Source organism: Chiroxiphia lanceolata, chromosome 3 (genome assembly GCF_009829145.1).
Source record: "Chiroxiphia lanceolata isolate bChiLan1 chromosome 3, bChiLan1.pri, whole genome shotgun sequence".
NCBI classification, from domain to species: domain Eukaryota; kingdom Metazoa; phylum Chordata; class Aves; order Passeriformes; family Pipridae; genus Chiroxiphia; species Chiroxiphia lanceolata.
In genome coordinates this window covers 89,677,454-89,695,135 of record NC_045639.1, presented here as the reverse complement: position 1 = coordinate 89,695,135, position 17,682 = coordinate 89,677,454, and the positions used below count along the sequence as shown (strand labels likewise).

At 36.1% G+C, this 17,682-nt stretch overlaps 1 protein-coding gene across 1 annotated transcript in view; it reads right to left on the bottom strand.

Moving 5' to 3' along the window:
- EYS (eyes shut homolog) overlaps window positions 1-17,682 on the bottom strand; it is an 852,398-nt gene that overhangs the window by 447,619 nt on the left and 387,097 nt on the right. Inside the window, exons 23-26 of the mRNA XM_032683211.1 lie at window positions 13,536-13,795; window positions 4,265-4,361; window positions 2,314-2,421; window positions 1,522-1,667 (exon numbers count right to left, since the gene is read on the bottom strand). Of these exons, the coding sequence (XP_032539102.1) occupies window positions 1,522-1,667; window positions 2,314-2,421; window positions 4,265-4,361; window positions 13,536-13,795 (611 nt within the window). The remainder of the gene's footprint in view (window positions 1-1,521; window positions 1,668-2,313; window positions 2,422-4,264; window positions 4,362-13,535; window positions 13,796-17,682) is intronic.

The window sequence follows — 17,682 nt, the reverse complement described above, 5'->3', positions numbered from 1 at the left end:
GGGTAACCTATCACTAGTTTTTGAGTAATGTTTCAGCACTTGATAGACACCTTGATATTACACTACCCCGTTAGTAAAAAACTAACACTAAATAGTAAAGAAATATTCTTGTAAATATACTAACAGAATTTGTACTAAAAAATAAGTACTTGTAATAGTAAACAACTACTACAGCTAATTTGGAAAAAAAAAAATCACAAAACCCCCTCCCAACATCCTATCCTAGTTGGTTAAATGTGTTAGGGAAAAGAACTAAAGTCAAACTGCTTAGTCAATAATGAACAATCAAAAGGAAAGCACAGCTGCACACTGCTTGTTCCTTTTCAAATTAAAGTCTCCTAAGTGCTTCAAGTGCAGGTGTCTAGTCTTTTATGAATATAACTGAGAATTCTTATAGAAACATGTACATAAAGGTTAAGACAGCTGGTTTAACATCTATTAGTTAGAAATTATATCTGCAGCACCACTGCCGAGTGAACAGAATTTTCTGTGACAGGCAAGAAGTACTATTCAGAACACAGGTCATTTAAAGAAAATATTGCGGGGGCAGGAGGGGGAGGATTTAAAAGTTTTAGGCAAGGAAATTATATAGATTTTTTGATTTTTCTTTGAAATGTCAGTAATAATTTTGAAGAACAGTGGACAAGTGATATGTGGACTAAAGTTTGTGGTGAATGGAAAAAGAATATACAGCTATATATGCATTCCCAAAACTGTACTTGTCCTTTGTTCTGTGGAGAATTATGTTCCTCTCAGTTCAGTGGGTGAAAAATTGCATCCTTTCTTATCTTATAAATTATGTGGTATTCATAGCAGGCTGGAATGGGTAGGAAACAGCATTTTATGCAGAAAGAATGCAGAAATGATACAAATTGAGGCAACAACTGCAAACATTTCTGCAGTTGTATGATTCCATGTGGTTTCAGGTTGCTTAAGCTGGATCTTTCAAAACACTAGGTATGAACTAGTTCTGCAGTACACAAAGCATTTAAATAAAAATAAACATCATTTTAAGGAAATTTTAGTATATCTCTACCCATCAATTATTTTGTCATTATTCTTTAAAAATGCAGAGATTAATACTAAAGATAACAATTTAGGTCCAACAGGTCAGCAAAGTCAAGCTGTTGCCATGGTTCTGTGCAAATTCAAATGACAAGGTAACATTTTGTTGTGTTTGCAAAATTTACTCTGTATCTATGGCAATAGTTCTTTTCTTGTCTGAATTAAAAAAAAAACCACATTGATTTTCTTTGTATTGTACAATTACTCTTTTAATGGGTTTCAGCTGAATGTATGGGGGACTAGAGAAATTATAAATCAAGTCTTGATATAAATAAGCTTGAGATACTTCACAAGAATTCTATCAAAGTTCTATTTGAGTTAATATTGATCTATCCTCCAATAAGGAGATGCTCCTGTTTGCTCTTCCTTGGTTTAGCTGAGGCCTTTGCTATAAAATTAAAACCATGTAAAACCTGTGAAATAAGCTTCTTGACTGCGGTAGAGAGTGGATCATACCTGTGAATCCAGGTAGACAGAAACACAGATAGCCTCCAAGCCTGTTGATGCAGCTTCCTCCATGCAAACAAGGCAAAGTTTCACACTCATTTACATCCATCTCACACAAAGACCCGTAGTATCCAGGTGCACAGTTACAGATGAATCTTCAGAAAAGGGAAAATCAGGTAAGTCAACAGAAGTAACAGTGTGATCTATTCCAATATTTTGAAGCTTTATATATCTCCTGATGTCAAGTTGGTGTCCCTAATCCTCATCCATATTAAAATAATGAACAGACTTTTCTAATTTCCATCTTTCTGAAGCAAGCAGAGTGATTTACTCTTTGCTAAATTAGTAGAAAAAAATGGGCACAGTAATTTTAATCAAAGGTATAAGGAATGACTTAAGAACTAGTAGTCTTCTGGCCCAAGTCTTGTAAAGTGCTGTTGAAAAAACATAGTACAAGTTTTTCTCTTGCTTTCATTTAACTTTTAGTAAACCTTTACATTTGAAAAAGTCACTGTTGGAAGCTGAAAAAAGAGATGCATGTAGCAATCTAACTCAAGATCAATTTTCTTCTATTTCAGTCTTTTTCAAAATAAATAAAATAATAATTAAAAAAGAGACTTTTTCCCTTCTAATTTCCTTCCAGTTTGCATATGGACAGAAAACTGAGTCAGAAGGATTTGCCTGCTTTACTTTAACACCAAATCCTTGTCATATGCTTAAGGTCCCATCCAAATCTCAAGGTGGTAAGCAGAATTAACATAATAAAATCAGGGAATCAGATTTCATTTAGTAGTCACTAGCCTGTTAACAAGATCCAGGCAAGTTCCATTGTTTTTGCAGGGTCTTGATAAGCATTCATTGATCTCCACTTCACACAGGGTCCCAGTAAAGCCATGTTGGCAGGAGCATCTAACAAAAAGGATGTCAGTACATTAATTTTTAGTTCATTCTAAAGAGTGCAGAAAAACACAGCAGATATTGAGGGGTGTGAATTATGTGGTACCAAAATCATGTTTGCTTTTTTCGGGTCATTACAAAGGACTATATTTTAACAAGCTTCACAAGTACAGTGACTGTAGACCAGTAAATAAGACTTTCGTCATTATTAGCTGAAGGCCACAGGCTTTGTGCTCAATCCACTGTGGAAGGGCTTATGTAGGACTTGCCTTGGCCTGAGCTAGTTTTCACTTGTTTTGACACCTGCCCTGGAGCCAAGTAACTGATGCCTCCTGTGCTATAGCTTCAGGTCTGCAAATAGCACCTATGGTGAGAGTGCAAGACACTGGGATGATCATGGTGTTACAAATAATAGCCTTTTGTGTCCCACACTTGAAGGATGGGATGCCATCCTCCAGAATTGGACTCATAGGAATCTTGTGAGGTTTAGAAAAACCAAGTGCAAGGTACTGCACCTGGCTTGGGGCAACCCCTGGTATCAATATAGGCTGGGGGATAAACAGATCAAGAGCAGCCCTGCTGGCAAGGAGTGGGTCCTGGAGCATGAGAGACTGGACACGAGCTGGCAATATGTGCTTGCCGTCCAGAAAGCCAATTGTATCCTGGGCTACATCAAAGGGCCAGCAGGTCAAGGGAGGTGACTCTACCCTTCTACTCCAGTCTGGTGAAACCCTGCGTGGAGTGCTGCATCGAACTCTGGGGTCCCCAGCCCAGAAAGGACATCAGCCTGTTGGAGTAAGTCCAGAGGAGGCCACCAAGAACGGTTGGAAGGATGGAGCACCTCTCCTATGAGGAAACTCTGAGAGTTGTGGTTGTTCAGCCTAGAAAAGAGAAGGCTTAGAGGTGACCTAATGGTGGTCTTCCAGTACCTGAAAGGACCTTATAAGAAAGAAGGAGAGGGATTTTTTACAAGAGCATGTAGCATGATAGGTCAAGGGGGAATGGATTCAAACTAAAAGAGAGTATGTTTAGATTAGATATTAGGAGGAAGTTCTTTGCTGTGAGGGTGACAAGGCACTGGAACATGTTACCTGGAAAAGTTGTGGATGTCCCATCCCTGGCAGTGTTCAAGGCCAGGCTAGGTGGAGCTCTGAGCAACCTGTTTTAGTGAAAGGTGTCCCTTCCAGTGGCAGGGTGTTTGGAACTAGATGATCTTTAAGGCCCCTTCCAACCCAAACCATTCTATGATTCTGTGTGAGCTGGGGAAACTGGTAAACAGTGCAGAGGAAGTAAATTGTGATAAGAAAATATACAGAAAAGGCTCTGAGCAGATCTGAGACTGAAGACGAGAAAATCTTTACTGTAAAAATCACACTTCTCATGAAAAAGACTTCCTGATGCCACTGACTTGCGGTAATACTGCCAGTTCTTCTTGAAGAAGATCAAAATCACTGATCACAAGATCCAGACATTGTGAGAGTAATCATAACAAATGATACGAGAGCTATGTAATTGCAAGATTTCTTACATAACAACTACAACTAAATTGTTCATGAAGATTTTCTATTTATTTCAACTCAGATTATTTGCATTATTTTAACAGGACTAACAACAACTGTTTGCTGGATTTTATTAGATTCTTAAGATTTTAATTAGCCCTACAATTGATTCTTGGGTTCACATGTGTGGTGTACATGTATGACTTTTTGCTCACAAGAAGATTTAGACTGTAATGTAGCTATCAAACACATTGAAGGTCAACAGACATTGGACAGGCAAAGCACCAAAGCAATAGCTAGATGATAAACATCTATCTATCATACTGTATATCTGTCATTCGAATAATTTTCCTCACCTGTAGTGGTTGATCCCATCCACGCAGAGACCTTCATTTTGGCATGGATGGGAGATGCACTCATCACTGTTAACTTCACAGTAAGTACCCTCAAATCCTGAAACATAGATCACATTAACTGTGAATGAATGAACTCTACTACATGATCTAAATATAAGGGTCACAGCTTCTCTTGGAGGTTTGGCTGTCTGAGTCTAGGAGCAACTTAGACAATGCAAGTGGCAGGCCTGAGAAACCTAAGCTGCACTTGGAGCCATTCAAGAAAGAGATGAGGGAAGTATCACCTCTTCTTTTTGGAGCATTCAAGCTGAGGCTCTTTGCCCTGGGTGTCTGACTGACCTGTGTTGCAGCCATGTGCTTGCCTAGCCATGTAGCTGCTTATTTGAATGCTGACTTTGGTCTTCAAAGTAGCTTCCTGGCTTGACCTTGGATCTGTCCCATTCCCCGTAGCTTTGACTGGTGCTCTGGCATACTGTGCTGATCCTAGATACAGCCATTGGGCTCGCCATATTTGTATAATGTCAGAGAGCAAGGTCCCTGCTCTGGCAGCCAAGGATTCCTGGCTTACCTTTGCTCCTGGAGCAGTCACTGCTCGCTGACTCTAAAATCAGGGCAACAAGTGGAAGGAAACAATCCTAAAAGAATTTTCTCCAATTATTTTTGTCCTTAGCTTCAAATAATTTCCAGGTAGTGTATGAAGTCTTAGGATACTTTAATGAACCAGAGAGAACAGATTTGGTAGGAGTATCTGTTTAAATATACTGGGGAAATGTACCCCTTTTTAAAAAACTGAAAAGGTTTTCTTGGGGAGTGCAGAACAAAAGAAATTAAAAGCTAATTCAGTAATTAATATATTACAGAGCATAGTGGAAGTTAGAGAGACCACATTTATTCAAAGCAGTCAGTAGCTGAGAAAAAAAATTAAGTGGTTTTAATATTTAAATGAAGAAAAAATGTGATTAAGATCTTATCTGCACAGTACATTACTTGCATAATACATTACATTTACCTGTGTAAATGTTCTGGAATATACGCTAAAAAGAAATAAGTCATCTTTCAGTGATACATGAACACTATTTCTGCTCTTAGAATACTACATCTTAAAACTTCCACCTAAATAAATGTTCTGCTAAATGCATGGTTGTGTTAAAATTCTATACATACAGTGGCTAAACTATAGCTATTTAGTTGAATTTTGCACAAATTAAATACATATGTTTTCAATTGATGTAATAATGAAACCACTACAATGAGTAAACTATTTGCATTGCAATGAGAATACACGACTCCTGATTGCATATTGACTAAAGAACATTTATGGTGTTCAACAAGCATTTTTGAACATCACTTAGATTAAAAAATTAAATTAAGACAACTATGAAAAATAGATACTGAAATTCAGTATATATTACTATATACTGAATTCAGTATACTGAAATTCAGTATATATTACTATAAACATGATGAAGGTTTTATTGGATGTTTTGTTAAAGCAACAAGCAAAAATTGTTCCCTACACTTTTTTAGATACTCAAATAAGGATAATAATTGCTTTTATTGCTATATAATGTATTTTTAGTTTTCAAAGTACTTAATGAAAGTGGGGAGATCATGAAAGACAACAGTTAGAATAGTATGGCTTATTTTTATCTAGAGAAAACCATTACTGGAAAAACAAATGTCTTGGTCAGAGTTGTAGGGAAAACTGTAGAAAGAAATCTCTGCTGGCACTCTGATATATGTTCTAAACGTGAGCCCACATCAAAGTAGTTGGTATTTTATTCTTAGCAAGATTATTTCTGTTTAACAGCTTTCTGGGCTAGACCAGAAATGAGTTCTTAATATTTGCTGAAGGTTTCACAGCAGTCTCTACTACAAAGGTGAAAAAATAAAGCCTGGAATGTATCTCAAACTAACCCTTCAATTACAGTCACTTATACTGCTATGATGTTATTCTTTTTTTCAGAAATGACATGCTTCAGGAAATGAAGGGATACCCTCATTTATTTACTATTTCTATGATGTTTCACATAAAAACCCCAAAACACAAACACCCAACAGTAAAAGAATTGCCATAATATGCAAAAATTATCTGTCCCAGTGTACTGCTTTGAAGTAGCTCCCTCAGCACAGGCAACCTTGTTGTATTTTGAATGTTTTAGTTTATTATTTGCAAATGGGTCTGAATCAGGGTAAACAATACGAACATTTTTCTTATCTGTAGCATGTGTAATATGCATCTTAATGCTGTGATTTGAACCTTCATCTGTATCTGCCTATAGTTTAAGGAAAAAAGAAAAGAACTCTAAACTAGCACTGCAGAGACTGAGTTCAGTACTAGACCTGGTCACTGACACACACACAAAATAATCAGTAGCTATTCTTTTAAAACATGCCACTCCAGTTCCACTGGGTAAGAGCAGAAAAGATGGTAGTTTCTCTAACTCTGGCTTAATTAAGAAATTGGAGGCCATAATGAGAGACCAGGATCCACAAGACCATTTGTAGTCAACTTCAGCATCTGTGATTTCTCATTTATTTGTAATGTTTGACATTTTTGAAATTAAGTTTCATTACAGAGTAGAAGGCTATGCCAGTGGGCAGGGAAAATGCAGCTTCACTGAAATTGGTACATTTAAAGAGAAAGCAAACCAATGTAATACTATGAATAACTCAGAGATACTCCACAAAGCTCGCACACCCAGTAACCAAACAGAGCAGGTTATATTGCTGAAACGAGTACGTATTCATCACATTTCTATTACATATTTATAATTATTTCTGTGGACTTATGTGGACATGGTTCTGGGTCTTCTGGTGAATCTTTTCTACTAAAGAGTATCTCAAATATGTGGTCAAGTCATAAGGCACTTCTCTTATCATTCTTTGCTCTAACATGCAGGCCTTGTTCTCAAAACTAAGACATCTGCTAGTACGTATTAGTCTCTGATACAGATAAATAAGGAAGCAATAGCTGGCAAAAGACACAAGATCAAAACACTATTGTACTCAAGTTAAAAGAATTTTCCCACATCTTTGCCCACTGCTGCATAGACTCCCTTTTAAAAGATAATATCACTTATTTGGCAACAATCCTGATAACAGGTTTGATGCTGTAAAGTGTTTTTTATTTGTTAAACATATTTTGCTGTATTCTTCCTGTCACATTAGAAAAACTGAAGGTGTAAACAGAATCTCATTGCCTTACTGGTATCTATGTGGTTTTTTTTTAAATCAAAGGGATACAGTACTTAGTTTGAAATACTTATTATTTTGTTGAAAATATATAGGAATTTTGAGGAAGTGAAATGCACCTCAGAAATGTTAACACTTTTTATAGTAACAGAGAACATTTTCCAGACTGTCAGAAATTAACAGAGATGAAAAACAACCGAAAATCATTACAGTACTTTGTGTTAGAAAAATTTACATTTATTTCTCTATATTTCTAATTGTTCAGGTGGTATGAAAGTGACTTTAATGATATGAGGTCTAGAAATGTCTTAAATGCTGTTACTTAAGACGGGACATTCCTTCTGTTTCTCTGAAATATAGGAAATGAATCCTGCATGTCTTAACTCTGTCTATGAGATTTCTGAGAGCTGCAAAGTGAAAGAATATACAGAGTATAGAAGCTAAATATCTGTTGTCATATTTTATTCATCAACACAATATAAAGGATTATATTTATATTTGTCTCCTTACCATGAACCATTTATGAACCAATGTTTGCAAGCAGCAGAGATATCACAGCTACCCCATAATCATTAGTTCAGGTACTTGGGTTATTCAGCATAACAAAGGTAGGTTCATGTATCAAAATCAAAAGTGTGTAAAATATTAGGCTCTGTAAAAAGGCTATTTCCATCTGTGAATTATGTATGTGTGTGTCTGAAAAAGAAACTGGCATAGAAGGGCCCAGGAATCTGACAATGGTAATCTGAATTTGTATAATTTCTGTTCTTCAGCATCCACTTATTATTTCTGCTTGGTATTATAAAGTTTGTGCATTATTGTGACTTTCACTTAGCCTTGTTTTAGACAGGGACTGAAAGATATTTTGCCTCAGTTCAAACTTCTAGCTCTAACATCCTATAGACCAAATAAAAATAGTCACTAGCATGCTAGAACAAAGGATATAAAAAGACAAGGTCTCATGGGACAGAGTTATTGACAGTAGTCTGATAAGAGGTTAAAAAGTCCTGGAAAGAACTGTTTAAGAACAAGGACTTCAGAAATTACCCTGAAGCATCAAGAGAGTATTGCTTTCAGAAGGACTACTTGGAAGATAAAGGAAAAATAAGATAGCTAATGCCAGTACAAACCATAGCTATTGTTTCTCCTTAGACATAATATAGTGCTTTTCCTAGATATCTTTAACAAATTTTCCTGGAACCAGACACATAATTTCCCTACACCCTAAAACTGGTGGTTGTAACCTTGAGACCCCTGCAACTCCTTTTGCATAAACCAGATTTTTTCAAGTTCTCAACTTTTAGCCTTATATCTTTAAAGCTGCAATGAGCTCAAATAAGATGACAAAGCTTTTGAGTACTTATGTGCTGTAATGACATAAGTTGCTGCTCTCTGTTCTTTTTACATCTCTTTAAAACTGCGCTTCCCAGAACTGTGTAGATTAAAAAAAAAAAAAAATCCCTACAGCAATAATAATCCAGCAACAGGTAACTGGTAAAAAACTGTCTACCATTTGATAGAATTGTCCTAAGCTGCCTAAATAGTCAGTAGTGACATAAATATTTCTATAGCATTAGCCATTTGACTCTGTATGTCTCCTTTTGAGTGAAATGCATAACCTCAGAAAATGACAGCACCTTAATGTAATACTGTGGACATCTATATCTGGTCAAATTAATCCAGGTATTTCTAGTATATTTCTTTCAAAAATACATACAGTATTTAATTGATCTAGTTTCCCATCTGATTATCATAACTCATTAAAATGTTACTGAGTTAACACAGAAGCTGATCAAATAATCCATATTTTTAAAAAGAGTACATAAAGCTTTGATATGAACACTCTCTCTATATGTATGCAATGTATAATGTATAGTGTTTCCTGATAATTTTTACATCACAGCCTAACAGATAAGCAGAAATTGCTTCCACTGTAATAAGGAGGCTGCATAAACATAATGAGTTTATCCTATTCATATTACTTGGACTAACGAAGGAAGATCTACGTCTAATTTTAGTGAGAGATTCATTTCTACCTTTTAAGAAACAGAAATTCCAAGAACTGTCTTAACAACCTTACCTTTCGCTTCCTGTTTTTGTGTCAGCAACAACTATATCTGTTGTTGCTACTAATCTTGCCTTGCTTTAGCTCCTAGATATATCTACTCAATTCTCATAGAAGAATAAATCATTGTTATAAAACTCTCTTATTAGAAAACACTAGATATTTTCTGGCCCATAGTTTATGGTTGCAAATTATTTCTTTATCTTGTTATTCTCTATAATATTTATGTACTCGTAATTGCCCACGTTTCACACTTTGTGAAAATTGTTACCTTTTATGTCCCACTTCATCATTAATTAAGCTTGTTTCTCAACAGTCCTAGCCAGAGAGCTGATCTTGCACTGTGTAGTTGTATGTCTTCTTATAGTTTTTCCTCATTTTGAATATATCTTTTTCAGTAATTTTTTTGGTGTGGAGCAAAATTGTTCTCAGAATGCTGAACTATTTTACCAAACTGCCCTGTCTTTCCTTTGTGTTGTCTTTACAAAACTAACATTTTTGTTCTTGACATTATCTAGAACAGCATGGGTTAATGCCCATACTCTGTTTCCAATCTAGTTCACTTATATATATATATTTGGATTTTTTAGTTGCCCAGGCTCAACTACAAATATTTCATTATTTAAATTCTATAGTTTTGCTCACATTTCCTACCTTGTTCTTCTGTTATACTAAATTTCCATTTCTATTATTAAGATTAATTCCACGAATGGAATTCCTTAAGAACAGAAAAGCATGTTGATAAATTAAGCAATAAAATTCCACTATTTGCCCTAAGTTTTCCATTTCTTCTCTGTATTGCTTGCATTTAGTATGTACAGTGCTGGTTACATGCATACAGCTCAAAACCCTATGTCTTTCCAATTGCCTTGATCAAACCCTTGCTTGTCTATTTCTGGCAAAGTACATAAGAAGAGATGTTTTCTGTACACATCTTCAGAAACTTGCTCTATTGCAGTGATTCTTAAACTTTTGCAATAACTACCTCCCCTACAACATTCTTGCAACTATCAATATAACACCATACAATTGTAGAGATCGTAATGTTTTAAACTGTTTAACTTGCTTGTGTGGACAATTTAACTTAAAATTATGGTCTAACACTGTTCCAGAATGTATGATATGAGATCCCAGTTTGTTACACAAATGTTATCATCTATCTCCTTGCAGGAAGAAACCTTCTATATCTAGGGCAGACAGCTCAAGTGGAAGTTTTACACTAATGCTATTTATCGAATTCTAGAAGTCTTTAGAGCAAAAACAGACAACTGTAGTTCCCTAACATACATACAAGAACAAAGATACAGAGTTTTACTTTATACTACAACTAGTGATGGCTTTGTTATCTTCCTACCAATTTTCTGTGGTAATTCTGTCCTAGGCTAACATCCTTCATACTCTTTTTTTTGGCTGATTCCAGCTGGATGAGGTTCAACAAGGCCAAGTGCCGGGTCCTGCACTTTGGCCACAACAACCCCCTGCAGCACTACAGGCTGGGCACAAAGGGGTTGGAGAGTAGCCAGGTAGAAAGGGAGCTGGGAGTTTGGACTGAGAGGAAGCTGAATGTGAGCCAGCAGTGTGCCCAGGTGGCCAAGAAGGCATCCTGACCTGTATCAGGAAGAGTGTGGCCAACAGGACCAGGGAAGTGATTCTTCCCCTGTACTCAGCGCTGGTGAGGCCACACCTGGAGTACTGTGTCCAGTTCTGGGCCCCTCAGTTCAGGAAGGATATTGAGGGGCTGGAGCAGGTCCAGAGAAGATCAACAAGGCTGATGAAGGGACGTGAACACAAGTCCTGTGACGAGAGGCTGAGGGAACTGGGGTTGTTTAGCCTGGAGAAGAGGAAGCTCAGGGGAGACCCCATCACTCTCTACAACACCCTGAAAGGAAGTTGTAGCCAGGTGGGCATCAGTCTCTTCTCCCAGGCAGCTATCAGTAAGATAAGAGGGCATGGTCTTAAGCTCTGCCAGGGGAGGTTTAGGTTAGATATTAGGAAGAAATTCTTTACAGAGAGGGTAATCAGGCATTGGAATGGGCTGCCCAGGGAAGTGGTGGATTCTCCATCCCTGGAGGTTTTTAAGATGAAACGGAATGTGGCACTTAGTGCCATCATCTGGTAACCAAAGTGCTGTTGGATCAAAGGTTGGATTTGATGATCTCAGAGGTCCTTTCCAACCCAGCTGATTCTATGATTCTGCCCAATTTACATTCTATCAGCTTTTGTCTTCTCTGACCTAACCCAGCTCCCTTTAATCAGGAGATAGTCTCTTTTCCTTCTAAATAGGTACCACTGTCAATAGCATGACTTACGGTCCTCTTGTGCCCATCTCAGACATGGTGTTCTATAGATGATTGATAGAATTTAGTAAGCGCGGCTACATTTTGTGAATCCTGCTAAGCCAGATTCATACTTTCTAATGACTGAACTGTTAACTGCTGGCAAATGGTTCAATCCACATACCATTTACTACTAAATCAGGTGTCTTGAAGTAATCTAGTTCTGTCAATGTGATTACCCTCAGATCTATAATCCTAACAAGTTTATCAGGAGAAAAAGGGAGGCACATGGCAGACAAATATAGATTAATAATAGAAAAGAAAACAACTGAAGAATTAGATTTCGTCAAATTCCTTTCAATTAAAATTCTTTATTTTACTATCTCTCTTTTTTTGATAAGAGTCCTGAACAAATGGTTGCATTTTTCCTAGCATGAATGATTAACTCACTTCATGAATTATGCCTTTAGTCCCTTTTCAATGCTGAATTTTCCACTTTCCAAGATTTGTTAGCAATGCATGTTACTGATTCACATAACTTCCCTGCTACTTCCCTGAATATTCCTAGCTGCAAGCTTCAAGATTCTTGAAGATTCCATAAAAACTCTCCAAGAATTCTGACAGCAAGCTTTTTTGATTCTTTCGCAACTGCACAAAAATGTTTGGAAAACATGACTTTTCTGAGGAATGTTAAAAAAAACTTGAACTACATGTCTCTCTACAGATCATTTCTCAAAAAGGTTTCAAAAAATCAATACATTGTGTCAAAAGCTGTTTTTAAAAAGCAACTTTTCTTAAAGCTGCTTCAATAAGCAACTTGCATACCTACCCAGTGACTTCTTTTTTTAACTCAGCAGCTTGTGGTAGCCTGTACCTTAATAGTAAAAAAACCCAAGGTATTACATACTTCTGATTCTTATGTATTACGTCCATATCTTTGTAGCTCAGACATGTAACACTGCAATTAATGTATATGGTATCCTCAGTACCTAAGACACCCCTACCTCTGTAGGCACAATGATGACTTCAAAATCCTTCCTAAACTCTAAATTTCTAAATTTTCACTAGTTAATGTGCTCCACAATTCCTACGCAGAATCACAATGATGTTCTGCACAGTTAAACTGTTGCTCCATTCCATCTCAGCAGTTCTTGCATATCGATGGAGAGATTGTGTCTTTTAAGCAATGGCCCAGGAAAGCTGTCAGCAACTGTTGTGATTTTGCTTGTTATGCATACAGAGAGCAATCCGCTGTATCCATCAGGTAAAGAAAGATTACTTTCCTGATGTGCCAGGCCTTCCTGACAGCTCAGTAGGAAAAGAAGCCATTTCCAACTTGCTCCAATTTTTGTACTTTTAACAATTTGCATATATTTTGTCTACTTTTGCCTGTCTGTTTTGTCAATGTAGTTTGTCAGCTCTGCTGGCCAGGTGTATGTCTATCTCTATGCCATTGTAACAATTGACTCAGAAATAGTAATTCTGAGTCCTGAACCTAAACCACCATAGATTTAATAAGTATTGTAATATAAGAAATTAATAATAGGCAAATTGACAGCTATCTTACCGGTCTTTTAACACAACTGATAGACCTGATGTAATTCTTGGTGGGTTTATGTGCTTTGAAAAGTATACTTTGCTACTTAAACTGAAGATACCAATAAATTCAACAAATATTTGCAACTTTTCTGCAGCACAACAGATAATGGAAGAGATTAACTATACCAGTCCTTACCTGTTTTGCAAATGCACATTGGATTTCCATCCACTTGTGCCAAGCAAGTTGAATTGTTGATACATGGGTTGTAAGGCAGCTCACAAGGACTGAAGCGCTGGTGGCAGAAATCGCCGGTATAAAATGGAGGACAAATGCATACAAACTGCCCCGGCTTCACAGACTCATAGCAGGTGGCTCCATTCAAGCATGGTTCAGATTCACATTCGTTTATATCTTCGCTGCAGTCTGGTCCTGTCCACCCTGCTGTACATGTGCATCTGGATGGAGGGAAAAAAAAAAGTGTTGAGATGGTGGCTGAATGAAAATCAACAACTTAGCCCAATTGGTTCCAACTATTTCTATTTAAAAAAGAAATAAAACTAGAAACAAAATCAATTATATTATTCATCTTTTCATAGCTTTTCTTTTCCTGGCAATTGTATCAGATTGCACTATGAATAAAAGTTATATTCAGCTTCTTCTCCCACCATTTATTTGAACAAAAGCAAAAAGACTTATTCTAGGTCACAGTATGACTCGGAGAATCATCTGGTTTAGCGGATACTGACAGAATCATCTCTGGATTTTCTTTAAGCTGGAGCAACAGCACAAATTATCAAACATGAAATGGAAATTTCCTTAAGATTGAGGATTACAAGGACATCTTTTCACATGTGTGAAACTAGTAGGTACTTCAGTGTTTGGGAGGAAATGCACCAGGCAGCATATTCAGTACACTCTAAGAAAGAGGGTAGGAGGTCAAAAGCATTATGAAGTATCCTATTTTCATCGTGTTCTTTATCTTTTTGGTATTCTCTTGTGAAGATCTGTTAGTGATAAAACAGAAGAGAAAAACTGGACCGAAATCTAAATTACATCTGCTTGTAAAGAAGCTATCTTCATGACTTAGTATCTATTTTTATTCACAACACGAATATGATAATGTTCTATAAATTCAAATATAATAATTGGCTAATAATTTCAAAGTTTGCAGAGCAAATTTTTTTAATTTGCTGCAATAGAAGAAGGTTCATTATACTTCAAAAGTCATGTATTCCTGTTACTTTCACTGAAGATAAAAATGAAATCAACATATATTTGCAACTCGTTTTCAGGACAAGAGACAATATGAAAGCTTTTATCTACTTTGATCAATATTGATTTCTGGTATTAAAACATTCAAATATATCTTCATAGTTCTAATTTGATAAAAGGAATTGTTCTTAAATAATGAACAGGTCATTTAATGGAAAATCAGTAATGTAATTCTGTTCTGTAAGGTACAGGTATTGCTTGCCAAAAAAAGGACAAATTTCACCCTTTAAAACAGCGTATTTACAGTGTTTTCTTTGGAATTTTTAATGTTCTATGTTATTGATTTTTGGGGTATAATTTCCACATCTCATGAAATAAAAAGGATATAATGAAGCAACTTTATCATTTGAAAGGCCTGAGTATTTTATCAATAAGGATTCAAAAATCAGGTTACTAAACGTTTCTCATGGGAAGAGAGCTATCAAAAGGCATTCAGGCAATCTTAAAATAACTCTGACAACAATCACATTTTAGGACTCATTTATCAGTTATAACATCCAAAATATACTTTTGGAAATATGGTTACAAGTAAATATGCTTTGTTACTCTATGCTTGTACACAAAAATCATACCTGCTTTTGTTATACATGACAGAGTCAATCTGGTATCTAGAGGCAACTCCCATTAATACTACACCCACAACTCAACACACTTTGTTTAATTTTCTCCTGAATAGTCAACACATAAAAGTATGAACCTCTTACAAATTAAGTATCTCCAAATGTCTGAAACTGGACATAGTAGAACACTCTGTCCCAACAGATCAGACCATAGATGTTGTTTGGTTTATGGCAGCTCATTTTTTTCTTGACTTCATTTATAGAGTTCTAAATAAATTACTATCAATGAACTATTACAAAGTGTCTATGCTCCATTTTTAACTTGGAGAGCCTTTCACTTCATATTAGGAGTACATGGTTCAATTCTTAACTGGTCCGACTTCAGGGACATAACTGAGGTACAGAGGAGAGCACATTAAATGTTTCACTCCCTTCTTCCTAATGAGTTTCATAACTGCCTTTGAGTTATCAAAACTATTCTGTATGGCCACAAGGAACATTAGGTCACTGAAACACAGCAGTTATTTACACTACACAACTAGCCAGTCCTACCCTGGCTTCATGCCACCTGCCAACTGAGATGCAACAGTCAATACTAATGCAAAGAAGACAATCACAGAGCTTTTGTACTCGTTTTTGTACTATCAAAAAAGTTGCTGGTGACATCATTAAAAGTGAAAAAATATATAGTAGTGTCTATCCTGAGACCCAGTTTTAAGAATAGAGACAAAATCTTGTCTTAATGAGAACTACTATTTAAATAAGGCAAGGAGGTGTTATGATTATTAAAGGCAGATTATTAATTAAGCTACTATAGCTGGTATTCTTGGACACTGTGTGATCAAAAGCCAAAAACCCAAACAGTCTTTTTCAAAATGACTATTTTTTTTCACTGTGTTAGAAAAATCAAGATGATTTCTAGGATTCTCAAGGGAAAGAGAAAAAAAAAAGCTAATATATGCTTTTAAGAGACCATATAAAGATAAGATAGTCAATGCTGGACTTCTTTGTGTTGTTTTACCAACATAAACTTTTTTTTCAATAACCAAATCCAAATATTCCCATTGATATTACAAAACCAAATCATGCATGGCTCTTTTCTGTAAACTATTCTTTTTAACAATATAAGTCACATATAGTGCTTTAACAGTGAAATGCATAGAACTTCTTTAATACATATAGATCAGCTTCCATAAGTACTATCTGTTGACTTTCCATACAGCTCCCCATAAATTTAAGAGCTTTCTGTACAGTTACAAACCAAAAGAGAGGGTAATGAAAATAGACAGTATAAATTATATTCATGGTTTTGTATTTTACTACCTGTTTAAACATTAGAGTCAAAGTTGAAAATTGCAAGTTATAATCATGAACAGCATCCAAAAAACTAATATTAAAGTTCTTCTATCTCTATATGCTTTAAATATTAAATTCTTTGGTTCTTACCTGCTTTAAAACTCCCTTTTTACTTCTCATATTCCAGTGAAATATATAGGTATCAGCTGCTGTATATTTTACCTTAAAAGTTTTAAGGAATTAAATAAGAGGAAAGAATCTTAAGATTTCCTGAATGGTTGATTTTGGATAAAAGTTTCTGAGGTTCATCTAGACCCCCTGCTCAAAAAAGGTTCAATTAGAGTTTTCTCATGTCTCAGTCCAGTCTCATTCTGAGTATCTCCAAAGATGGAGACTCCACAACCACCCTGGGCACACCTGTTCCACCACCTGACCACCCTCACATTAAAAGGGAGCAGTATCTTATCTTGAAATATTTCATATAGTTTAGCTTTTATCCATTACATCTTGTCCTGTTACTGGATACCCCTGAGAAGAGTCTACCTCCACCTTTTTTCACTCCCTATCAATTATTTACACACATTGGGAAGAGCTTCCCTGAGCCAAAACCATTTTTTCAACATGCTAATCAGAAAAGCAGTCTACTTTGAATCTTGAGAGTTCTAAAGTGGCTGTCTATCAATTAGAAAATCATATTGGTGGGATTATTCCAACCTAGCTTAGCTAGAAGCTCCGGAAAAATGCCAAGGCTTGACAAAAGCAGTAATGCACATGAGTACACCAGAGCAGAACAAATTTTAGGAGGAGGCATTCTTTTTGCTTTCGGACATCTTACACCAGAAAAATAGAAGAAACCAATCTTTTCAGTTCTCTGTATTTCATAAAAAAATTTTCGGATAACATACAGATGTTTTTGCAGAAAAAATTGCAATATTTAAGATGCAGTAGAACTGCTTTTTCCTTAGTGGTTCAGTCAAAGAAAGAGGAATCCTACACTGAATTCTCAGGTACAGCATGCACATCATTCACCCACCTCCTTATTTCACAGGCTCTTGATGAGAAACAGTAAGACATTCAATGACGTTTAGGTCAGCCTGTTGGACATACAATACAGGGAACAACGGTCCATTCTACAGTAAGGATTTATGTTGTCTAGTTCATTCAATCAAATCAGCTAACAACCTGAGAAACCACAGTGCTCAGTGACAAGTTTG